This window comes from Aythya ferina (genome assembly GCF_964211825.1).
Source record: "Aythya ferina genome assembly, chromosome: 4".
NCBI lineage: Eukaryota > Metazoa > Chordata > Aves > Anseriformes > Anatidae > Aythya > Aythya ferina.
The window spans coordinates 11,408,899-11,430,980 of NC_140300.1; the positions used below are offsets into that span (position 1 = coordinate 11,408,899).

At 39.6% G+C, this 22,082-nt stretch overlaps 1 protein-coding gene across 4 annotated transcripts in view; it reads left to right on the forward strand.

The window, feature by feature from the left end:
• Positions 1–22,082, forward strand: part of AFAP1 (actin filament associated protein 1) — a 117,723-nt gene that overhangs the window by 83,352 nt on the left and 12,289 nt on the right. For 3 of the 4 annotated variants that reach the window (XM_084517063.1, XM_084517065.1, XM_084517064.1), the window contains exons 7-13: positions 6,310–6,402; positions 7,152–7,236; positions 10,115–10,264; positions 13,547–13,758; positions 15,563–15,708; positions 19,327–19,444; positions 20,994–21,251. In XM_084517063.1, the coding sequence (XP_084373189.1) occupies positions 6,310–6,402; positions 7,152–7,236; positions 10,115–10,264; positions 13,547–13,758; positions 15,563–15,708; positions 19,327–19,444; positions 20,994–21,251 (1,062 nt within the window). The remainder of the gene's footprint in view (positions 1–6,309; positions 6,403–7,151; positions 7,237–10,114; positions 10,265–13,546; positions 13,759–15,562; positions 15,709–19,326; positions 19,445–20,993; positions 21,252–22,082) is intronic. The other variant, XM_084517066.1, reaches the window with a different exon arrangement.

Genomic DNA, 22,082 nt, shown 5'->3' on the forward strand with positions numbered 1-22,082 from the left:
CCACATGGCAAAAATTCCACTGACTTCACCCTTCATTGTCAGCTGACTCAGGCAGGCAATCTTTCCAGCTGTGTACCTGCAAATATTTCCCTTCTGTTCCTCATGTCACCGAAGTCAAACAATACACTTCTATATCCTAAATCAGTGGGGGATTCAAGACCTTCCTATAAGATAAATAAGTAATTGCAATACAGTTCAAGCTGCACAAGCTTTTTCCATATCTGCATTTGAGAGAGGCAGTTCTGAAGTCTACTGACTGTACTATTGTAATGGCAATTGTCGTATTTGAAATTCTTGTGATGGAATAACAGGATATTATTTTAAATGTATTTAGTTTTGAAGCTATACAAAGAAATGAAAGGTCTTCTTTTTTCTGATTATATTTTCTCATATATTTTAAATATTTTAATACATAGTGTGTTTTCCTGGCAGATTCTGTGCATGCATGTGTGTGTACGTAAAATACAAGCATTTGTGGTAAGAAAGAGAATGATTTCCCTTTTCTTATGTGTGGGAAAATTTAAACTATTAATGGAGCATGCTCCATTACAAAGTATTCTCAGAACAGCCTTCCAGTTTGTGCCATTTTGTTAAAAATCACTCATTTGGGGGTTCCTTTTATTTGCTTTCTAGTTTTGGAACCATTGAGATATTTGCTCAAATATTCATACATTTCATTGCAGCAGATAAAAATTTTCTGACCTCCTCTCCCCCCTCCTGCTCACAGTATTTTTTAATGAAAATAGCGTTCTTTTGTTTTCATATGACTCCAGGAGATGGAACATCATAGAAAAAATTGTCAAGGACTCTGAGTCTTGTGATTGAAATTATGCAAGTTGGCAGCACTGGTGGAATGTTTTATCCTTAAAATTTTGAGTTAAAGCTATAAGCATGTGAAAACCGCATTTATAATGGCAGCTGTCTGCAAACGTAATTATAGAGTGCATCCAGTCAACCATTATATATTAAAGGCATTTCATCCTGGTGAGCTCTGTAAGTATGAGTTTTATGCTGTGCATCAAATACAATTATACAGCATACAGAAGATGATGAGCAAGCCTTTGCCAGTGAACCCCTTGAGCCGAAATGAAGTGTGGGATCCTTAAATGTGCATTTTCTTCATATCTTGATGTGAACTTCCATTTGAGAGTGTGTCATTTTTTTTAATCAAAATTTAATTACAACCCAATTACACACTTTATCGTCTCCTTAAATATGTGAGGTATGATAAGAACCGTATTTACTTGAGTGCATGACTTTGCACATACTATTCAGTTAGTGCTGCCAAATCATTCCCCTCTGTTCTGTCTGTAACTCCCATTACTATCTGCCTTTGCCAAAATTAACTAACTGTGTGGTGTGAGCAGATGCTGAAAACATGAGCCATTGAATCAGGGTCATGCAGGAGACAGAAATGAATGTTCTCAGAAACTGTATGGTCACATTTCTCGAGGAAAACAGCAATTTTACACCAAACTGAAGACCAGCAATTGAAAGGAAAGCAATATACAGAAACAGTTTCTAATGTATTTTGGGAGGAACTTAGGGCTAAGTTTAACTCCAAGATGCAAATATTCTGGAACAGACACATCTAAATTTTCTGTTACAAAGCATGCCAAGTGCCATGAATTTGATAGTACTGTGCTTACATTTCTGAGAAAAGATACGGAGAAATTCAAACATCCAAGAAAGAACACTGAAACATTTTAATATACTTGCTTAGAAATAAAAATGTAGGTTCATTTCCCTCGTCTGCTTAGATTTTTTATGTGACATTGAGTGAGTGATTTAATCTTTCTTTCATTCCCAAGTTCTTTATCTGTAAAACAGGGTTGGTTTTCTTCCTGTCTTTATGGGATATAGTGCCTTTAATTCATGATGTACACGAGTTGTATCGTTCTCAGTGGGACCGAAGGTGCTGCTCACCCCAATGGGTGGCTGCAGTCGTGGCATGAACTTATTCCTGGGAATGGTCTGGCAGATGCAGAGAAGCTTATCCACCACTTCCTCCACGAGCTTGCATGTTTCTTCCGGGTTCCTTACTGGCCACTGCAGGTACCCACTGACAAATCTGCGTGCATCCAAAATGTCAGTGGAGTCTTCATCAATGTCGTTGTCCCCCTTGCTTTCAGAGATGCCATTATTGTTTCTGCTGCCCAGCTCACGACGCAATTTCATGAGCATGTGGCAAAGTACGAAGAACAAGACAAGCTCTCCAGTCAGGGCCTAGAACTGCCAGTGCTGCAGCATAGATAGGAGCAGGGCTCCCACATGCGCCCAGCTGTGCTCCTGGTCCCTCTGCTCCATTTCTAGCAGCAGCTGCATCATGCGATCTTGCAGCTCCTCTGCACGCTGCTGCATGCGCTCATTTGTAGCTGCATCTAGTTCATTGCTGACTTTCTGTGGGCTATGTATTAAACCCAGGAAGGTCAGGGCGAAGAAAATTGCCGAAACCATGGTCTGAAAGAGTTGAGAGAGAAGCAAGTCAGTGGGACTGGGTGGGAGCTGGCTGGTGGCTGAGGGAGCTTGGGCAGGAGCTGCAGGCCCTCGGGGTCAGGTAGGAGACAGAGTGAGGGAGGTGGGAGGCAGCAGGAACTGCAGCCAGAGCCGGTGGTGACAGCCATAAGCCCTGCCCTGAGCAGCTGGGCCCTCGCTGCAGGCTTAGCTACCCCTTGAGGGGCTGGTGTTTGTGCCCTGGCCATGGCCCAGCCTAGCCTTCCCTCTGCTGCTTCACTTACCTTGCCAATGGCTCAGGCAAAACTGCAGCAGCGCTGCTGCCCTAAAAGCAGCCCCTGCATTGTGACATGTCCTCTGTGGTGTCACCTGCACCCCCACCCCGCCACAGGGCCCCCGGCCCTGCCCTCAGTCCCCACACAGGTCCTGGCATTGCCTGAGTGCTGTAGCTCCTTGAGCTCCTTTTGCATGGCCTGTGGGAGCCCCCAGGGCTGTCTGTGGAAAGAAATTTGGGTGATGGAGCCCATGGATGCTGTGCTCCTAATGTGCCGCCCGGTGAGACAGGTCGGCTTCCTTGGTGTTGGCCTTAGTGCCTCCCTGGTAGCGCTGGTGGCCTTGCAAGTGGTGGGATGGGGCCTCTCCCTGGCCAGATCCATGTGCCTGCTGTGCCAGCAGGGTGCTTCGGAGGAGACACTTCTGAACATGGGTGAGGCTGTATGGGAGGGGAGGTGCCCGGCTCTGCGGGATGCTCTTTCCTCCCATCCCTGCCTGTGAGGAAAAATCTTAATAAATTTTTTCAGACAGGATATTCTGTGAAGCTATTTTATTTGCGATGGCAATGTTTAGCATCCTGCATGCAAGAGTGCCCAGTGAAAGTCTATCACAACCTTGTATTCCCTATTCGTGGGACCTCTCGCAATTATTTTTCAACAGTCTTGGGAATTAGGAGAGGTGCCAGTAAACTGGAAGCTGGCAAATGTTGTGCCAATTTTTAAGAAGGGAAAGAAAGAAAAGGCCCTGGTAACTACAGGCCTGTCAGTCTCACATAAGTTCCTGGTTAAATGATGAGAAAATTATCCTAGGAGTTATTGAAGCACATCTGGGGGACAAAGCAGTCATAGGTCCCAGCCAACATGGGTACGCGAGGGGTAGGTCCTGTTTAACAAATCTGACTTCCTTTTATGATCATATCATCCCTCTAGTTGATCAAGGCAAGACAAGGGATTGTCCTGCTCTGCTCTGCACTGGTGCAGCCTCACCTCGAGTACTGTGTGCAGTTCTGGGCACCACTGTACAAAAAGGATGTGAAACTGCTGGAGAGTGTCCAGAGAAAGGCTACAAAGATGGTGAAGGGCCTAGAGGGGTAGACATATGAGGAGTGGCTGAGGTCACTTGGCCCATTCAGCCTGGAAAAGAAGAGGCTGAGGGGAGACCTCATCACGGTCTACAGCTTCCTCATGAGGAGGAGTGGAGGGACAGGCGCCAATCTATTCTCTTTAGTGACCGGCAATAGGACCCACAAGAATGGTGTCAAGCTGCAACAGGGGAGGTCCAGGCTGGACATCAGGAAGAGGTTCTTCACCAAGAGGGTGGTAGCGCACTGGAACAGGCTCCCCAGGGACATAGTCATGACACCAAGCCTGTTGGAGTTTAAGAAGCGTGTGGACTGTGCTCTCAGTCATACGGTCTGAATTTTTGTGTGGTTATGTTTGCAGCCAGAAGTTGGACTCAATGATCCTTATGGGTCCCTTCCAACTCAGGACATTTTATGGTTCTGCGGTTCTATAGTTGTAGAGATTGATCAGGTCTCCCCTCGGCCTCCTTTTCCCTAGACTACAGGCCCAGTTCCCTGAGTCACCCCTCATATGTCTTATTTTCTAGTCCTTTCAGCAGCTTTGTTGCTCTTCTCTGAACACATTTCACAACTCAATGTCCTTCTTGTAGCATGGGGCTCAAAACTAAACACAGTACTCAAGGTGTAGTCTCACTAGTGGCAAGTACTGAGGGACAATCACTTCCTTAGGCCAGCTGACCACTTGATTTCTGATGCAGGCCAGGATGGCATTGGCTTTCTTGGCCACCCGGGCACACTGCTGGCTCATGTTCATTTGGCTGCCAACCAGCACAACACCCTCAAGTCTTTTTCTGCCAGGCAACTTTCCAGGCACTCTTCCCTAAGCCTATACCACTGCATGGCATTATTATGACTGAAATGTACCACTCAAGACTTACTGAATGCCATACAACTGGAAACAGCCCATTGATCCAGCCTATCCAGATTCCTCTGCTGAGCCTTCCAACCCTCAAGCAGATCAACACTCCCACCCAACTTGGTGTTGTCTGCAGACTTACTGAGGGTGCACTCAATCCTCTCATCAAGTTTGTTGTTAAAAATGTTAAACCAAACTGCCCCCAGTACAGAGCCCTGGGGAGCACCACTTGTGACTGGCTGCCAATTGGATTTGACTCCATTCACTGTGACCCTTTGGGCTTGGCCACCCAGACAGGTTTTAAACCAGCTGACAGAATGTCCGGCCAAGCCATGAGCAGCCAGTTTCTCCAGAGGAGGGCTGTGGGAAACAACTTCAAATGTTTTGCTAAAGTCTAAATAAACAACATCCACAGCCTATCCCTCATGCATTCAGCAGGTCATCTTATCATAGAAGGAGATCAGGTTAAGCAATCAGGACCTGCTTAGTAATGACAAGTTGTGGTAAATACTGTTTTGATATGCTGAACACTGAAGAGCTCTCCCCACAAAGGGTGTGTTCTAATTTCTCTGTCTGCTGCTTTCTAATTTATCTTTCCAAATATCTACTTAAAATTTTTATTTAATGTATGTCTGAAAAGCTTTAAAAATGATAGTAGTGTTTATTGCTGCTTTCCCTAGCCCACTTTTTCTGACTGCTCATGTAGACCTTAAGCTTGTATGTTATCACAGTCACAAGGTAAGTTGACAAAAAAAAGAGTAACGAGTACCACGTGTGACATAAAAAGTGTAATCATTCTCCACATTAATCGACATGAAGTTTCAAGATCTGTCCTCATCAGACCGATAATGGTCAGGTGGGAACCTTACTAGAGGGGGAAAACAAAAAAAAAAAGTAGTGATGTCCATAGGGAAACAACAGATGTCTTTGCTCATTGCGTATTTTTACATTTATTTAGTTTCAGGTTTTGAACTTCAGTTTCTGTCGAAATCTCATTGATTTCTAGGTTCTGGAATTTTATTTAACATTTTAAAAACAGACTTAATGCCCATTTCTGAAAACACATTTACTATTACATTGACCTATACCTTTATGTCTGTATGAAAGTATAAAATGAAAATATCACAAAATGCCACTCCAAGGTATTCACTGGCACTTCCTTAGATCTTCAGTAGCAAAAACAAAACAAAACCAAAAAACAACGACAACAACAACAAAAACAGCTGGGTAATATGCTATGCAAAACTGTTATCCTTATCATCATAGTGCAAGTAATTTGGTGGTGTCAGCTGAGTTTGTATTGCAAAACTAGCACATAGAAATCACTAGCACTGTTGGTTTCTTTACTCAGGAGAGCCTCGGAGCTTAACTTGTCTAGAAACTGAAACCTTCCACCTCTAGACATTATGTCTCCTTGAGGTCACACATGAAATGACTTAGGGAGGCAGTGTGGAGAGCTTCATACAGTGGCAGCCTGCCTAACACATTGCTGTGGACAGGGAGATTTTCACATTGATGCTTTGCTAACCTGACAGCCTACTAAAAGGCTTTGTGATTCTCCTTCCTATTTCCCCTTAACATCCATGCATAATTTCTCTGATTTGTATTTGGTAGCTAATTAATTTATTTTTTTTTGTCTCCTAAGGTTATAAAAGATGTGTGCAGCAACTGTACAGGCACTGTAGACTCCGATGGGCCATTGTCTAGTTCTCCAGTACACAAGACAGAACTCGAAAAGGTAAAGTTATCAAACCAATAATGCTCACTTCCACAAAAGCTGAAATTAGATTTAGTTTCTGGATTTAATGCACTAACTTCTTCTTGTTATACCATATTCTAGGGAGGTTTTAAATAAATAAATCCATATAGTGCAAAGTGCAAGCAAGGCTGTAACACTCAGGGAAGAATAGCTGAAGATGATAGAGAAGTCTTGAGGGGAAGTCTTTTCTCTTTGAGAATTTAGTTCTTAAAGATCTCCCTGGGCATGCTGTCAGTTTCAGTAGACCCTTTCAAGCATTTGTGCCTTAACACAAAAACTTGTAAGAAGCTACCACAAGCAGTTGTCTCTGCTTCCTTTACTCAGCAAGATATTTGAGCAAGAATCCGAAAGGAGAACAACTCTGCAGTGAATAGTCAGTACTTTACCAGCACTGATTAAGCCCCTGCTGCGTTGAGGCATCCACATGAGCAAACGCCTCTGTAGACCCTACTTAAAAGTCCTACTGACAAAGGCTTTATCACCAATTTCCTGGGAAGGAAAATCTTTTTACTGTACTTTCAAATATGGAGTTAATTTGTAGTTTATGTGCTATTCTAAAGCCTATATGGTAGTATTAACAACAACAAAAAACCTTTTTACTAATTTAAGTTTGTCTTCAGGTGGATTGGTACTTAGAAAGTGTTTTACTTCATAGTAAGCATACTTTGACTCATGACACTTAATTTGATGAAGGTGACATTATATGGCAGCTTTCTTTGTCCTTGCAGAAGTTGTCATCTGAGAGGCCAAGTTCAGATGGGGAGGGTGCTGTGGAAAATGGCATTGCTACAGTGTGCAATGGAAAAGAACAAGGTAAGTCTCAAACGTTGGATGCTTTTTGTAAAGAGTGTCCGCAAATACAGAGAGTAGTAAAATAGGTATAGATTTTTTTTTTTTAAATAGGTAGTAATGCTTTTGAATTGTTATTGTGTGGGTAATATCAATATAATTAGTACAAGTAAATAGAATACAGAAATTTCAGCTTGGACTTTTTGTGTATTCAAAAGTACATTTTCTTCAGGATAAGTGCAACCACTATAAGCATCTAACAGTTGCTTGTGGTAATTGTGTACAGCAGCAACATGAATGCAGTGAATGTAGATTTTAAGCAAAAAAAAGCCCTATAATTGAATGCTACAAAGAGTGCATATTATGTATATATATGTATATATAGACATATATGTCAGTCTATACACATGTATTTATACACACATGTAAAAATGAGTATTATGTATGATTATATATATTAACATATTAAAATGTACCTAATCATGTAATATCAATGGGTTTATATAATCATATAATTTTACACATGCTACTTTGGAGCTGTGCATATTTTATATTCCTTATAATCTGACAGAGGCACATCCCAAACCCAGAGGGAATTTTGTCTGAGTTATATGTAAAAAACTCAACCCCTATACTTCCATCCCCACATCTCACCATCCTCCCCAAAACAAAGAAACCTCTGTGACTTCCTTAGCTTGATGTGTAGCAATGGTATCATTTAGATACACAAAACTGACATTTTTCTACAGCTGTGAAGACGAGGGTAATGTGAGCCGCTGAGAACACAATGTGTCAATACTGGCTTTGGTGCCAGCCCTGTCTTGCCTTTTGACTCTCTCACTGTCTTCTTCCTGTGTTATTTTCCAACGTTTCCTGACCATAAAGATTTCTTACATACCCAACAGTACAGCACACTGCCAGCTATGGTGGTTTGTAGAAGTTGCAGCACATGGTCAGATTCCACAGCACGAAGTCTTCCACTTAGCTTTCAAAAAGCTCAGTACTGTTTTAACCTCTGGAGCCTGCTGAGTACCTCAGTGGTACATAAGCTGAATGGGTGTTCTCCAAGATGTCCAAAAGTGGCTGGTACCTCAGGTGCCCTGCAGGAAGCATGCTGATGGAGCATGCTCTGCTAGAAAGCCAGCACACCTCAGATTTCTCAAGAAGGGAAGTTAAAAATACCAGTTGCTTTGAAAATTATGACCTTCAACTGTGTAGTAATAATATTAACAGACATTAATGACTACAAAGAGATTAAAATATTTTCGGCATTATTTTATGTGGTTCTGGGTGAAGTTGCAATATTTTTAATTGGTTTTAAACAATGGGAAGGAAATGCTTAAGGGAGCTTGCTTTGCTGTACATCACCCATGGACCAGCCTTTCTGCCACTCAACCAGCTTCTTGTTTTGCTGTGGGAAGGAAAAGAGAAGAAAAGGTTTTTGTGACAAAAATCACTTGCAGTCATGCAATCAGTATATCTCTGAGAGTCTGAAACATAAAGTCATGAAGGCCTTGTTTCTGTTGCCTCTCTGTTCTACAGCAGAATAAAATAGCTCCCTCAACCATGGGAGTTTGTTTCATGTTTGGAAAGCTCTGGATAAGTTGTAAACAGCCTTTCCTCAGGAAGCGAGTATTGGACCTTTGCTTGCACACACTGCATTGATGTTTGCTGGAGCAAAAGCTATCCACTCCCCAAAAACACCTTTTCCCCCTCAGCACCACATGTAGCAGGTGGCAGATTTATTTGTACAGTCTTGCCTATAGATAAAATTTCTAAATCATTTTCCATGTTTGCTAACAATTAAACTAAACGTGATAAATTATGCCATTGTGAGTCCCAAACTGCTACTCTGTTTTCCATGCATTCTTCTTCCCAGTTCATCAGTTCATAATTATTTTTCATGTGAACATTTTGTCCTATTCCTCTTCAGTTTACACAAGTCCATAACCACTAAATGTTCTGTTTTGGGGAAGTAGAAAAGGGAGTTGGTAGGTCAGGGATAAACTTACAGCAGCTCAATCAGTAACTATTTTAAATGTATTTTTCATCAAAATCATAAATCAGTGCAAGTTCATGGGTAAATTTGCTACCCTGACAGTTATCAGAGTAACTTTTGCTCTGTTGATGGAATTCAAATCCACTGAACATCATTTCTGAAATGAAGATGATTTTTTTTTCTTGGGGGGTGGAGTCTGTTTTGCAAAGTATTTTTTTTTTTTAATTCTTTTTGGCTTTAGAAAGCTTTTTCCATATTTTTCAACTAGTTAGTTAGGGTTTTAGTCAGATAGGTACTTCTTAAAATGATATCCGTTGTCTTTGCCATGTTACTTCCAGTAGTTCACCATGGTTCAATGCATACAGCTGTAATTTTACTAGTAACACATTAATGGAAGCATAGACTGGCAATTGACAAAATCCCTCCTTTCAGCAAGCTTTTTCATGTAAGCTTGTAAGATAGCAAAAAGTGCGAACTTTAATCATTGAATGCTTATACTGATCCCACTCATCTAATTGTTAATTGCTAATTTATAAGTCTTGTCTTTCTAAAAGGCCCATTCTGTTTATATTCCTTGACGGCAGGGCCACTTTTGCTAGGCAAGCATATTCTGTCTTTGTTAAATATTTAACTGTTGAAATATTTTGAGGTAAATGTTTAGAATGGTGACTGATCATCTGGCTGGATTTTTATTCTTGTGTATATAAGGTAAGTAGTTCATTCATATTGATAAGTTAGATGATGACTGCTTTGGAAAGAGACTTTAAGCTTGATTAAATTAAAATGAATTAGAAGCTTGATTTTTGTTTTTCTGGATACCTGAACTATTAGTTTTACTTAGGTTCCCTCTGTTGATTGGATAATTTAAACCCACTAAAATACACACTTTTGCTTTCTTCACAGTAAAGAGGAAAAAAAGTTCAAAATCAGAAGCCAAGGGCACTGTGACAAAAGTAACAGGGAAAAAGATAACAAAGATCATAGGTTTAGGAAAGAAAAAGCCATCAACAGATGAACAGACCTCATCAGCTGAAGAAGATGTACCAACATGTGGTAAGTGATTTTTCTTTTTAAGTCTGAAATGTAGCATGTGATTAAAATTTTATAAAATTCTAAGCTAGAAATTCCTATAAGTTTACTTTTACTGATGTAATTCTTATCCCCACATCAGAAGGATGCACCTGATGAAAGAGGAAGAGAGTAATCAAGAGCGTATCACTTGAAAAGAGACTAAAAGTGCTTTACTTTTTTAATAAAACAGTAGCACAGGCTCTGAAGGAAACAAGAGCTGTTTTCAAACGGGTATAAAATGAATATAGGCTAGATTATAAAATAAATTTACACTAGGATTTAGAATAAGGTTCTTGGGAAGGCACCAGGTCGTTTTATGATGAGGTTATATGCAATGGCAGTCATGACAGCAGTCAACTGGCCTCAGCTAAAGTGATTTGACTGTAGTTGTGGTTTCCAAAGTGGTACATATGGGGCAAAACTTGAATGAAGTAACAAATTTATAGTAAGCTATTTTAACTGATGATGTTGATTTTTCCTACTAACAGCTGTACTGCTTGGCAACACAAATAAAGTATATGAAAAAAACATGTAGAAAATGCCTGTGTTATGTATCTGAGCTGTTAATGCTTGCTTACCAATTAGGACTTTGTATAATGCATTTAGCTGATGTCATCACAGCTCTGCTATTTTCAAACAATGCAATATATTTACATTCTTCTGTTCTCCTTTTGGTGTTCCAATGTTAAGTAATACCTATTTATTTGAATAAATTTGCACTCTTCTTCCAACCTTCTCCAAAAAAGTTCCATAGCAAGACAGATGTAAATCAGTTGCATTGGATTTTTAATTTGGATTTGCCTGTTCCCCTTTAATTGATTAGGAAATCTCTGGGAAACACAGAAATCTGTGATTAGGCAGCACAAAGTGTGATGGATGCTTACCAAGTGTGAAAGAAACAGATCAGTAGACCACCAGCAAGAACTTCATAGATGGCAGGTGGCTCCCAAGCCACACTTTGGGAATCATTCCCATAAGCAATCTGTGATTAAATAAGTGTGTGCATATATGTCCATACATCATCTAAGTACAGATGTGATTTATCAAGCAAAAGAACAGCTGGTAAAAGCTGTGTCCAGCCAGACGCATTGTCCGAAGCATCTGGCTTCCATAAAGCCTCTAACTTCCTGGGTCTCACAGTCTGTTGATTATTTCATATTATGTGATATGTTAACCACAGCTGTGCAACATAATTCCTAGTACTTCTATCATTATTTCAGAAATGGACATAAATATAGCCATTACTATTGTCTGCATTTGGCTCTACTCTACACCACTTGCAAATTTTATAGAAAAATATATTCTAAGTGTCTAGGCTTTGGTCATTGCAGGAAGTCTTTGCAAAAGGAGTTTCTCACCACTAGAAATTTGGCTGAGTGCAATACCCTCTGGGAGGTTTCTCCATAGTTGAAGGCTTTTACACTTTAGAAGGCTCTGCCTACCATGAACAAAGGGAAAAGCGCAGTGGGGCTGCAGAGGACACACAGTTAGAGTGGAAATGGAAAACTGCCTGCACTCAGAGTCATGGCAAAGTTCTTCCCTACAGCATCACTGGTCTTCAGCCACCTGGACTGAGATGAAGTGATAATGCCCCAACTAGAAACATGCTCAAGGCATTTTGGTCATGTCAAGCTCTGAAGCTTTAAGTAGGGGTATTGTGGAGGACAAGTATGCAGTCCTGATTATTTAAGTGAAGTATGAGAGTTTGGAAGAGTGTTTTTTTTAGAGCTGCATTGGGAGCAGAGGTGGGGGAAAAGTACTGTCTGAAAAAAGGACTCTTTCCAAAACAAGCCAGCTGGCTCACACATGAAGGGTTTTCCATTTCTAGGGATTCTATTATAATGCACAGCTATACAGGTTTTTGTTACAGGAGGAGGAAGGAGAGTTGGAGTGTGATCATCACAAGGAGCCAAAATAACAGGATTGTGCACATCCTCTTTTTTTATGGCACCTTCCAAGATGTGCGCAATTCTGATCTGCTATATCCTGTTGGATCAAGCTTTGACATTGGAATCACAATGTTGGAAGGGAAATCCAGAGAAAACAATGATAAGTCATAGTTTTAATGAAAACCAAAGAGATAGCTATCCAACATGATTAAGTGCTTAAATGAAAATCAGACCTGAGGTAGAAGATTTTATATATATATATATATATAAATTCTGGCCTGTGGAAGGTATTATTTGTCTCTTTCTTCATAGCATGTTTGGAAACATGCTGTATGCATTTAGCTGTAATGTGGAAGCAAAATATATGTGTTGGAGGGGTTTTTGTTTGCTTTTTTTTTTTTTTTCTCCATTTACAAGTGAAATAAGACAGCAAAATTGGGTGTTCGTTGTCCTGATTTTTACAGCTGAGTCTGGAATGATTGTCGCTGTGGGACAGAGAAGGAAAGACGCTCCTCATTTTCTGACTCCATATGCCTAGATATTGTCTGCATCTGTTATAGAACATGATATGAAAAGCTGAGTTTATTTAAAATGCAATTTAGTCACGTAATGTTGATTTGTTCTAAGGGTATTGTAGTATTCTCAGTGAAAAAAAAAAAAAGAGGAAAAAAAAGGCTTGTGTAAACTGTAGTTACATTTTATATGTATTTATTTCTTAATTTTTAAGCCAATATTAATTTTATTTCTGTTGGCATCAGTAGTGACCCTTAAAATTCTTCTTTAGAAGTATTGCATTCTTCTTTCTAAATGAAATCAGAACCAGTAACATCATTGTGTACAGTTAACTGTGCTAATTGTTCCTCCTGGCAAAGCAGAATGAACTGTCATTGAGTGGAAGGAGCTTAGTAGGTCTTCGGGACTCTGACTGTGGATGTTACAGAAGCCAGCTCATGACCTAATTATATAATGGGAACTGTGATTTTCCCAGAAAATTTGGGCAGTCACAGTTATCAAAACCATTATTACCATGAAAGTGGTTCTTTTATGAAAAAGTTGTGTGAGCACATCAGCTGTGTATCTACTTGTTACTACTCTCCCTCTTCCCTTCTTACTAAAGTCTTGGGGTTTGGTGAGCTCCTGCTCACCCAGCCACTGCAGTGACTGATACAGAAAGCCACTTGCAGGTGAGCAGGATCACATCTTTATATGCTTTTTGTGGGGCAGGGTCATTTACTTGTCTTCATAAAACCCATCTGGACTTTCTATTGTAAGAGCAATAAGTTGTTTAAATTCTAGCATTACACTGAAAAGTAAGTTGTATTTTTTTTCCAAAAAAAGTCAGGAGTAAAACATCCTATGTTTCATTTTGTTGCAGGATATCTCAATGTGCTCTCAAATAACCGTTGGCGTGAGCGCTGGTGCCGAGTGAAAGATAATAAACTCATTTTCCACAAGGACAGGACAGATCTGAAGACACATATTGTTTCTATCCCTCTCCGTGGCTGTGAAGTCATCCCAGGACTGGATTCAAAGCATCCCCTGACCTTCCGGCTGCTTCGGAATGGGCAGGAGGTTGCTGTGCTTGAGGTGCCGTGGCTGCTAATGGCTATGACTTTTAGGGACTACCACAAGCTAAATTAGAGAAGCACTTCCATACTAACGGGCCATTTCAAAAATCTTTGGAATAATATTATTTCTGAGATGGATAATAAATACTGGAGGGGAAAAAAAAAAAAAAAAGAATTATAATCAAAGAAGGAACGGAGATTTAGGGCCAAGTTGTATAATGCAGTTCAGAAATCTCTGTAAGATTTTTTTCCCTGCATTGGTGTTCCATTGAATTGGTACTAAAATCTCTGTGATTCTTCTCTAGGCACACTTTTGTATCAGAATTATAATCACTTTGGATAAATAACTTCTCAATAATTAAATAATGGACCACTGTTGATGGGAACTCTCAAGATCTTAACCCTCATTTGTCTGCTACTTACATGAACTATTGTTCAGCCTGAATTTCAGTTAATGTAGTTCTACAGTAGGAAAAGACATTATGCCAGCAACTTTGTGAGTCTCATTATACACTGCATGTGTATTCAGTGACATACTCCTAGCACCACAGAAGTCATACCTTCACCTGTGTTACCTGCACAGTAACAGTGTGCCTGGATGAATGGGAGCTGCACAGTGGTAGTCCTTGCAGCCTGGACAACTGCTGATCTGACCTGGGGAAGGATCCAGTCTGATGGGATCCCAGTTCTAAAACAGTAGGCAACTGCTGATGACTGGCAAACTGGTAGAGGAAACCCATCTGATCTACAAAATTGCCTTCAGTGGCTATGTCTAGTCTTATTTAGAGCATTTAACATCTCTGCCAGAAATTCAAGTGCAAGATGTGATTGAAAAGCCAAAATGAAGTTAAACAATTATGTCAGACCTTGTTTTCAGATCTTGTCAAAACTGGACTTTGAAATGTGATTTTTGCAGGGGGCTGTATTCATTGTATTTTGAAAGCTGAAATGCAAAGCCACTTAAAGTCAAGCAGAGTGAAGATTTAGCAGGAGGCAACCTTTTGTTTTCAGTGGCAGAACAGGCACTTAGACCACTTTGGTTTTCCCACTGTAGGTCATACTATTCTCATGTCCTTGCAAAAAGTCCTATTGCATGTGAGCAGTTCAGAGAATTTGAAAAACTAGAAAGCGGCTGAAAGAGCTATGAAAGGCCATGAAATGTTAAAATAAATAAATAAATAAAAATTTAGAAACCACACTCTTTCTTTTTTCCCACCTTTTTTTTCAATTGTTTATTTTGCTGCTGTTTAAGTTTGCAGTTAGTGACTTGAAGTAAAATATGATTTTTAAAAAACATATTTTAACAGTATTTGTTTTTATTTGTGTCACTAGGAAAATAAATGCCATCAGCTAGACAAATGCAAGTGGAATTTTTCAAAAAACAAACATTATTTTCTTTCCTTGTTTCTACTTGGCAATAATACTTTATTCTCAGGATTCATCCTAACTAAAACCCCTTGGCCTTTCCTAGGAAAATAGTTCTGTTACAGTTTTCAATTTTCTGAGGTCTAATATAAGCATGACTTGAATTTAAATCAACTAGCCATAAGTGATTATTTTTTCTTCATTTATGGAGATTGCCCACTTCATATTACATCATAACTGATGAGCACATGGCTTACTTAAAGTACACTTCTAGCAAAGCAGATTTAGTGAGAAATCCTGGGTTTCCTAAATTCAGCAGAAGAAAGCCAGAGCTTCTCATATAATATGGTAGCAATTTGTCAGCCAAGAAGAATGCAACATTTTGAAATAATTCTGTGACAACCTCAATTTAGTGGCTGACTAAAGACCTTATGTATGCTTCTGCCCTCTCCTTGCAGGCATCTTCCTCTGAAGACATGGGCAGATGGATAGGGATGTTGCTGGCAGAAACAGGATCTTCAACAGACCCTGGAGCTCTGCACTATGACTACATCGATGTGGAAATGACGGCAAGCGTCATCCAGGCTGCAAAACAGACCTTCTGGTGAGAGGCATTCAGCTGCCCGCGTGTTTTCAGTACCGTGAGAATTTATATCTGCACATTAACTCTGGTGCCAACAGAGCTTATCAAATCCCCCCAGCCCTTTACCAGATTTTGAAATCCTTAAGTGTCTCAGCATCACAGCATGATAGATGTGTTTAAGATTATCTTGTTGGCATCCTGCTAAAGTTCTGTAAAAACGCGGACACAATCCAACTTTACTCAAATCTTGACTCATTTTTTTTCCAGTAAGTCTCCTTACTAAATGCTATATTTTAATATTTTATTTTGGTTGAAGTCCTGGAGCTATCACTAGAAGAGGATAAATGCTGAAAAGTAAATAACTATGCATCCGTGCAGTTTAAAATTATTTACTTCTTGGCTATATTAATATTTGTATCTGAACAGAACCACTAAAAATGTGCAGCAAATTTACATCTTGAGTAGTCACCTTCTCCATGTTTCCTTCTTAAGTTCTTTTCTCATTAATTAAAAACTTAATCAAGCTCCAGTTCAATTTATTTCTAGTTTTTAATTTAGGAGGTGGAAATTGGGTAGGAGTCTTGGGTACAGCACAGAAATTATGTTTAAAATGCAAATCAGTCCAATGAATTCCCCATCACCAATCCTGTGTTGAAAAAAGTAATGCATACTTAGCATATAGAGTGATTTACATGTTCAAAGTAAATTAATTAATTAATTCTGGCATTAAAGCAATCTCTGGTGAGATGAGACTGTCATTTTTCCTTGGCTAGATAAGATTGTTCAGAAATGGGAATGAAGGAACAATTGGGACACACAACATCTCCTGCTACAGATGTACTCCGCAGTTTGCAGGGGTCACAGGAGGGGTTGCCTGGCAAGACAGTTTGCAGAGACGTCATCCCTCATCTCTGCCAAATGAGACTTCCTTCAAATTCCACAAATATGGAATTCGCATGACAATACGTTAGAGAATCACACCCCATCTGCCTGTCATAACTTTAAACAGAATGAATATGAAAAAAAAAGGCAAAAGCTTCAGAGCTTTCCTAAAGAAGGCTCTTCTTCCATTAGCTATGTGTTAAAAGAGCTTTTAGAAAGGGAAAATGCACAGTTTCATTCAGGATCTAGCTTGAACTTCTTTTGATAGGAAATGACTCAATGTTATCACAATCGCAGTTTTGAAAAAAAAAAAAAAAAACACAAAACAAACAAACAAACAAAAAACCAAGATAATTTTGATAGAATCAAAATGCACTTCACTTATAGACTTATATTACATATTTGAAGTTAATAGGGTTCAAAAAGTTTACCCTATGTTGACATGTATTTTTGCTTCAGTCAGCATCTCACAATAACCACATTTAAGAAAGAAACAGAATGAAAACCTTTTCCCCTTGAATACTGCTTGGCTTTCCTTTTCTGAACAAATGTGATATTAATTGGAGCCAAGTGAAAAAACATATGCAACTAGACCACATGTTAGAAAGGAATGTCAAACAACTTGCAAAATAGCAGAATTCCCCTATTAAGAATTAGTTAAAATTCATTGGGTGTCTTAAAAAGACTGTAAGCTTGTCAATAAGCAAGTAGGGTAGCCATCTGCTGATTTTCAACTACTAGAAAATAAGGAGAAACGACAATGATGCTTGTGTAAACAAAATATTATTGCCGCCCTTTATAGGACAAATATCAATATTCCAAATTAACAACAGTTATCATTACAGCATTGGTTATCATTCAGCCACTTCGATTTATTAGTTATTCTTTTCCTGAGACTGTTACTGTGCCAAGTGATTGGCTCTGCATTAATAATCCCATCAATTTCCTGTATGTAAATCATTAGGCATCTAGGAAAGGCTGAATAAAAGTTGTTTCCAATTACTTTTTTCCATTGGCTTTCCCATCTAGCAGTTTCAGAATACAATTATTTTACATGGATCCCTCTGTAAACCGGTTTGGAGAGGCTTAGTGAAATAATGCTTATGAAGTGTTTGCAGATACTTATATAAATGTTAGCTTACTGTGGTGGTGGAAACAGTTACTGCAGGTGCATCAGATGTTATTAATGAATATCCCAGTTTTCAGACTTGGCTATTATGCATTACTCTCAATGAAGCTACTTAAATAAATAAATAAATAAAGCTACAATAACAGCTCCAAATGCAGTCCTTCAGACTAACCAGAAACACTTGACTAATGTTCTTCATTAAGAGGAGCAATAAACAAATGCAGCCCTTTAATAATGTCTAATGAAGTATGAGCTATGATAAACATTTTTATCATGGCATTTATCTTAGGCTCTTTACTGTTTGTTTGTTTTAACAAGAAAATCTTCTAGCTAATGATTATTCCACCCATGCACTGCCTGTGCTGTGCGTTCACTGGGGCTGTGGCAGACCCAAAAGGCTCACACTCAACCAGACAGGTTCATCCCTCCAGTGAACCTGGCTCTCCCATGGCTCAGGTGAGCCATAGCTGGATGAGGTCTGTCTCCCTCTGAATAACAAATTCAGTGAACTAGATGTTATTCCAAAGCCAAAAGAAAGCAAATGTTGAAACCACAGAACTTTTGAGCTCCAGCCAGCACTACAGAAGACCCTCTCAGGTTTAGTAGGGCTTTTGTCATATTTTATGAATATCACCACAGAGCCTGAATAGTCCCATTGTTTGAGATGGAAAGCTTTGTTTTCCTGTTCACATATACCCGAATCTGTAGGAATTATTTGGGATCTCATTTGATACCTCATTCAATTTCAGAGGTTGCTAGAAAGGAAAACTACCTCTTGGGGTCGTTATTGCTATTGGGTCTGATTCTGTCAGTCTGTGTGTTGTTAGATCTTTGCTCCCAACATAAAGCCCGCTGTAGGCTGTGATATTCTTCAGAATTCCAGTAACACAAACTACAAGATAAATTTTGGGAAGAGAAAACTAAATGAAAAATATATATGCCTTTTGAAGCATTCAGAGGGTTCACATCCACTGTGTGAAACATAGCAATAACGAGAATATGGAGTATTTGCGTGCACAGTTACCCAGACAGAGAGCTGGGAAGCATAGTGCCATTGTGCAAACTCTACCTAGCCAGAAGTTCTGACGTGGACATGAAAAATCCCTAGAATTTGGGGAATAAATTATCCTGCAAATTTTGATGGATGTGTTGACTCAAATTTTATCCAAATTCCACTTCTTTTTTCAATTTTTTTGCTGGATGTAATTATTGTTTCTCCAGATTCCAAGTTCTCATCCCCCCAGACATGCGTGCACTCAGAAACACCTGCTTATCCCCCATGCAGACAACAAGGGAACATTTATGTGACACTGGCAAGCTGGTTTATAACATATATCAGCAGGTTCCCATGTAAACATGCCACTGAGCAGTTACAGCTGTTGCCATCCTGGCTTTCACACAGCCTTATCCCTGCTGTAAGAATACAATACAGAAACATATGGTGTAATATTGGCTGCTAGCAGTAACATGTGAGTAGCAAAGGGAAAACTGTCCTCAGCTTTTCTGCAGAAGGAGAGAAGATATGAGCTTCCAGACTACAAAATCAGATACAGGGAACATACCACTGAATCATCATTTAGGCTCGGTTCAAGTGCTGTTTTTTATTATTTTTATTTTGCCTTTTTCAGTTTTATGAACAGGCGAGTTATATCCACAAATCCGTACCGGGGAAGCACTGCCAATGGCTACGCATGTCCAAGTGGAATGGCACTTCATTATGATGATGTTCCTTGCATAAATGGATCGGTAAGAATTGAATTTACACAGAACAAATGGTTTGCATGTGTTGAATGCATGGACATCTGAAAATTATATTATCTAAAAAGGCCCACTGGGCAGTTTCCAAATTAAGTCCTATTTTTTTGACTGGGGACTGCAAACTTCCCTCACACCTATAGGGTATTAGGGGCGTGGGACATATTGCTTACATTAACCTGCATGTGAGCCAACGTGCATTTAGAAAGCAGTTGCCTGTTGACAACTTGTTGCCAAGTCCTTGAATATGATACTGTCTTAAGGCGGTATTTTTCAATCACACTAGACCTGGCAAAATTGAGTACTCTGTTACACTGGGCACTTGTTGGTCTCAATTGAAAAACAAACAAACAAACAAACAAAAAACAACACTTTTCCGTCCCTGGGGCTTCGTTCCTCATGAGAGCAGGTACTGCAGATCCCAAAGGAGAGTCACAGGGCTCACTTCCATCCTCCTAACTTGCAGAGCTAATCATAGGCAGCTGTGTAATAGCATTTAACACATAATGGATATTAACCCAAAGTAATACGTGGTCCTCAAGAAAATTTACAGGCGAGATATGGAAGCCCTTAAGTTGGGCTCTTCATAAGGGCCCCCACTAAGGCTGCGCTCAGAAGAATTCATTGCTTCAAAGTGCTAAGTGGACTGCAAGTACAGGCCTCCATCATGTCTTAGTAATGTCAGAAAGTAAGAAAAAAAAACCTGTTGGGAACTGCACGCAACAGCATGGGGGGTGAGTAGCCTCTGTGTGTAGCTCTTGGATGTGCTTAAGCCTTTGTATGAGTAGCATACTGCCACAGCCAGGATGGATTAAGGAAGGATATTTGGCAACCAGTCCTTTGGTTTCTTTTAAGATTGATTGAATGAATCACTGGAGTATTGTTGTTGAGCTTTCCATTTTTCTGAAGAAAAAATAAAAAAAGGAAATGGCCTGTAGCTATTTTAGATAGTTAGCTCAGAATAATAATCCTCCAGCAAAGAAAATGTAATACTAACATTCCAGCAGCTGGTATTCACTGGAAAGACATATAGCCTGAAGAAGGAAAAACAACAACAACAACAACAACAAACACAAACAAACAAACAAACACAAACAAACAAACAAACAAAACTCAGTTTCAGCTAGCTGTTAGGCATTATAGGCATTATTACTTTTAACACTTTATGTACCAGATGTAATCCCACAACTTCATCTGCACAGCCCGTGGATATCCCTTGTTAACACATTCTCCTTGCGCCCTCTCAGTGTTAGAGCTAAACACTGATGGTACAATCTGTGAACAGGGAAAGTAATAGGATAGCACTGGCTTGCTCATTCTATTTGGAATGCAAAGGCTATAAACCATGTAATGCACTGCTTCCTTTCCACACTGTGCCTTCTCCCACCTTACTAAGTAGTTAGCTTCAAGTGTGAGCAATAAGCATATGCTTGCTAAATGCAGAGGGCTTACTATGGTCAAAAATCTTACTAATGTTTTAATTTCATTTAGGTTCTGCATGGTGTATTGTTTACTAACTGCCAAAGTGTGTGTGTTGCAGTGGGAACCAGAAGATGGCTTTCCTTCTTCCCGTAGCAGGAACATTGGAGAAGAAATGCTTTATGATAATGCAGGCCTGTACGATAACTTGCCGTCTCCAAAAATCTTTGCACGCTATCCGCCAGCTGACAGAAAAACCAATAGGTTATCTACTGACAAACTCTCCTCTAACCATTACAAACACCCTGTCTCATCCAATCTGTCTTCTGCTCAGTCTGTCACTAATACCTCTGCTGTGGGGAGGGGATCGGTCTCGCAGGTACTGTACTATTTAATACTTGACAAAATGTTGTGTTTTTTTTTTTTCTGCTCTGTTTATCTGATTGTTTTCTTAAGGATGTTGGAATACTTCACCCAATCTGAGCACTGAAGTGCTTGAGGTTTAGTCATAAGTTACTGCCCATAAAACAGTTTTGCTAAGTTGTAAATTCTGCTGTGGAAGTATTGTCTCCTTGTGGCACATGGGGAAGGCCTTCCTCACAAGCTCTTGATAATTTACAGATTGCAGATAATACAAAAAAAAAAAAACAAAAAACATTTTTTTTCTTCTAAACTTAACCTGAATTCATATCAAGCCTCTTTCTGTCTCCTTAGGCAAGGAATAATGACTAGGAAAGAAAAAAAAAAGTGATATAGGGCTTGGTTGTGACAGTCTCCAAAAGCTGGTCATAAGCCTGTCAAAGTATCACAGAGCTGTGTGACTTTCAATCTAATCTGAAACAGAACAGTTAGATAAGAGTTACTTCCCTTGCGAAAGGTACCTCTTGCATTATGTGTTAACTTAAACCCTACAAAAACCTCATATTCAAATATTAGCATTCAGCGAAGCTGCATAATCAAAGAAGGGGCTTCTGCAATAAATTCTGCTGATCCTACTCTGCTGCAGCAGGCTTCTCATTGCACTCTTAGTTCAGTCCTCAAAAGCTTTTAGAAGCAAGTGAAAATACCGTGGCACAGGTGTGCCTCATGCCTGTCTAACACATTCCAGATGGAAACACCAGGAGTAAGCAGGACAGCATTTCTTCTCCCAGGTTTCAGTCCATACTGCTCCCCTTGGATGTAAAACATACTTTTCCTGGTAATCTTATAG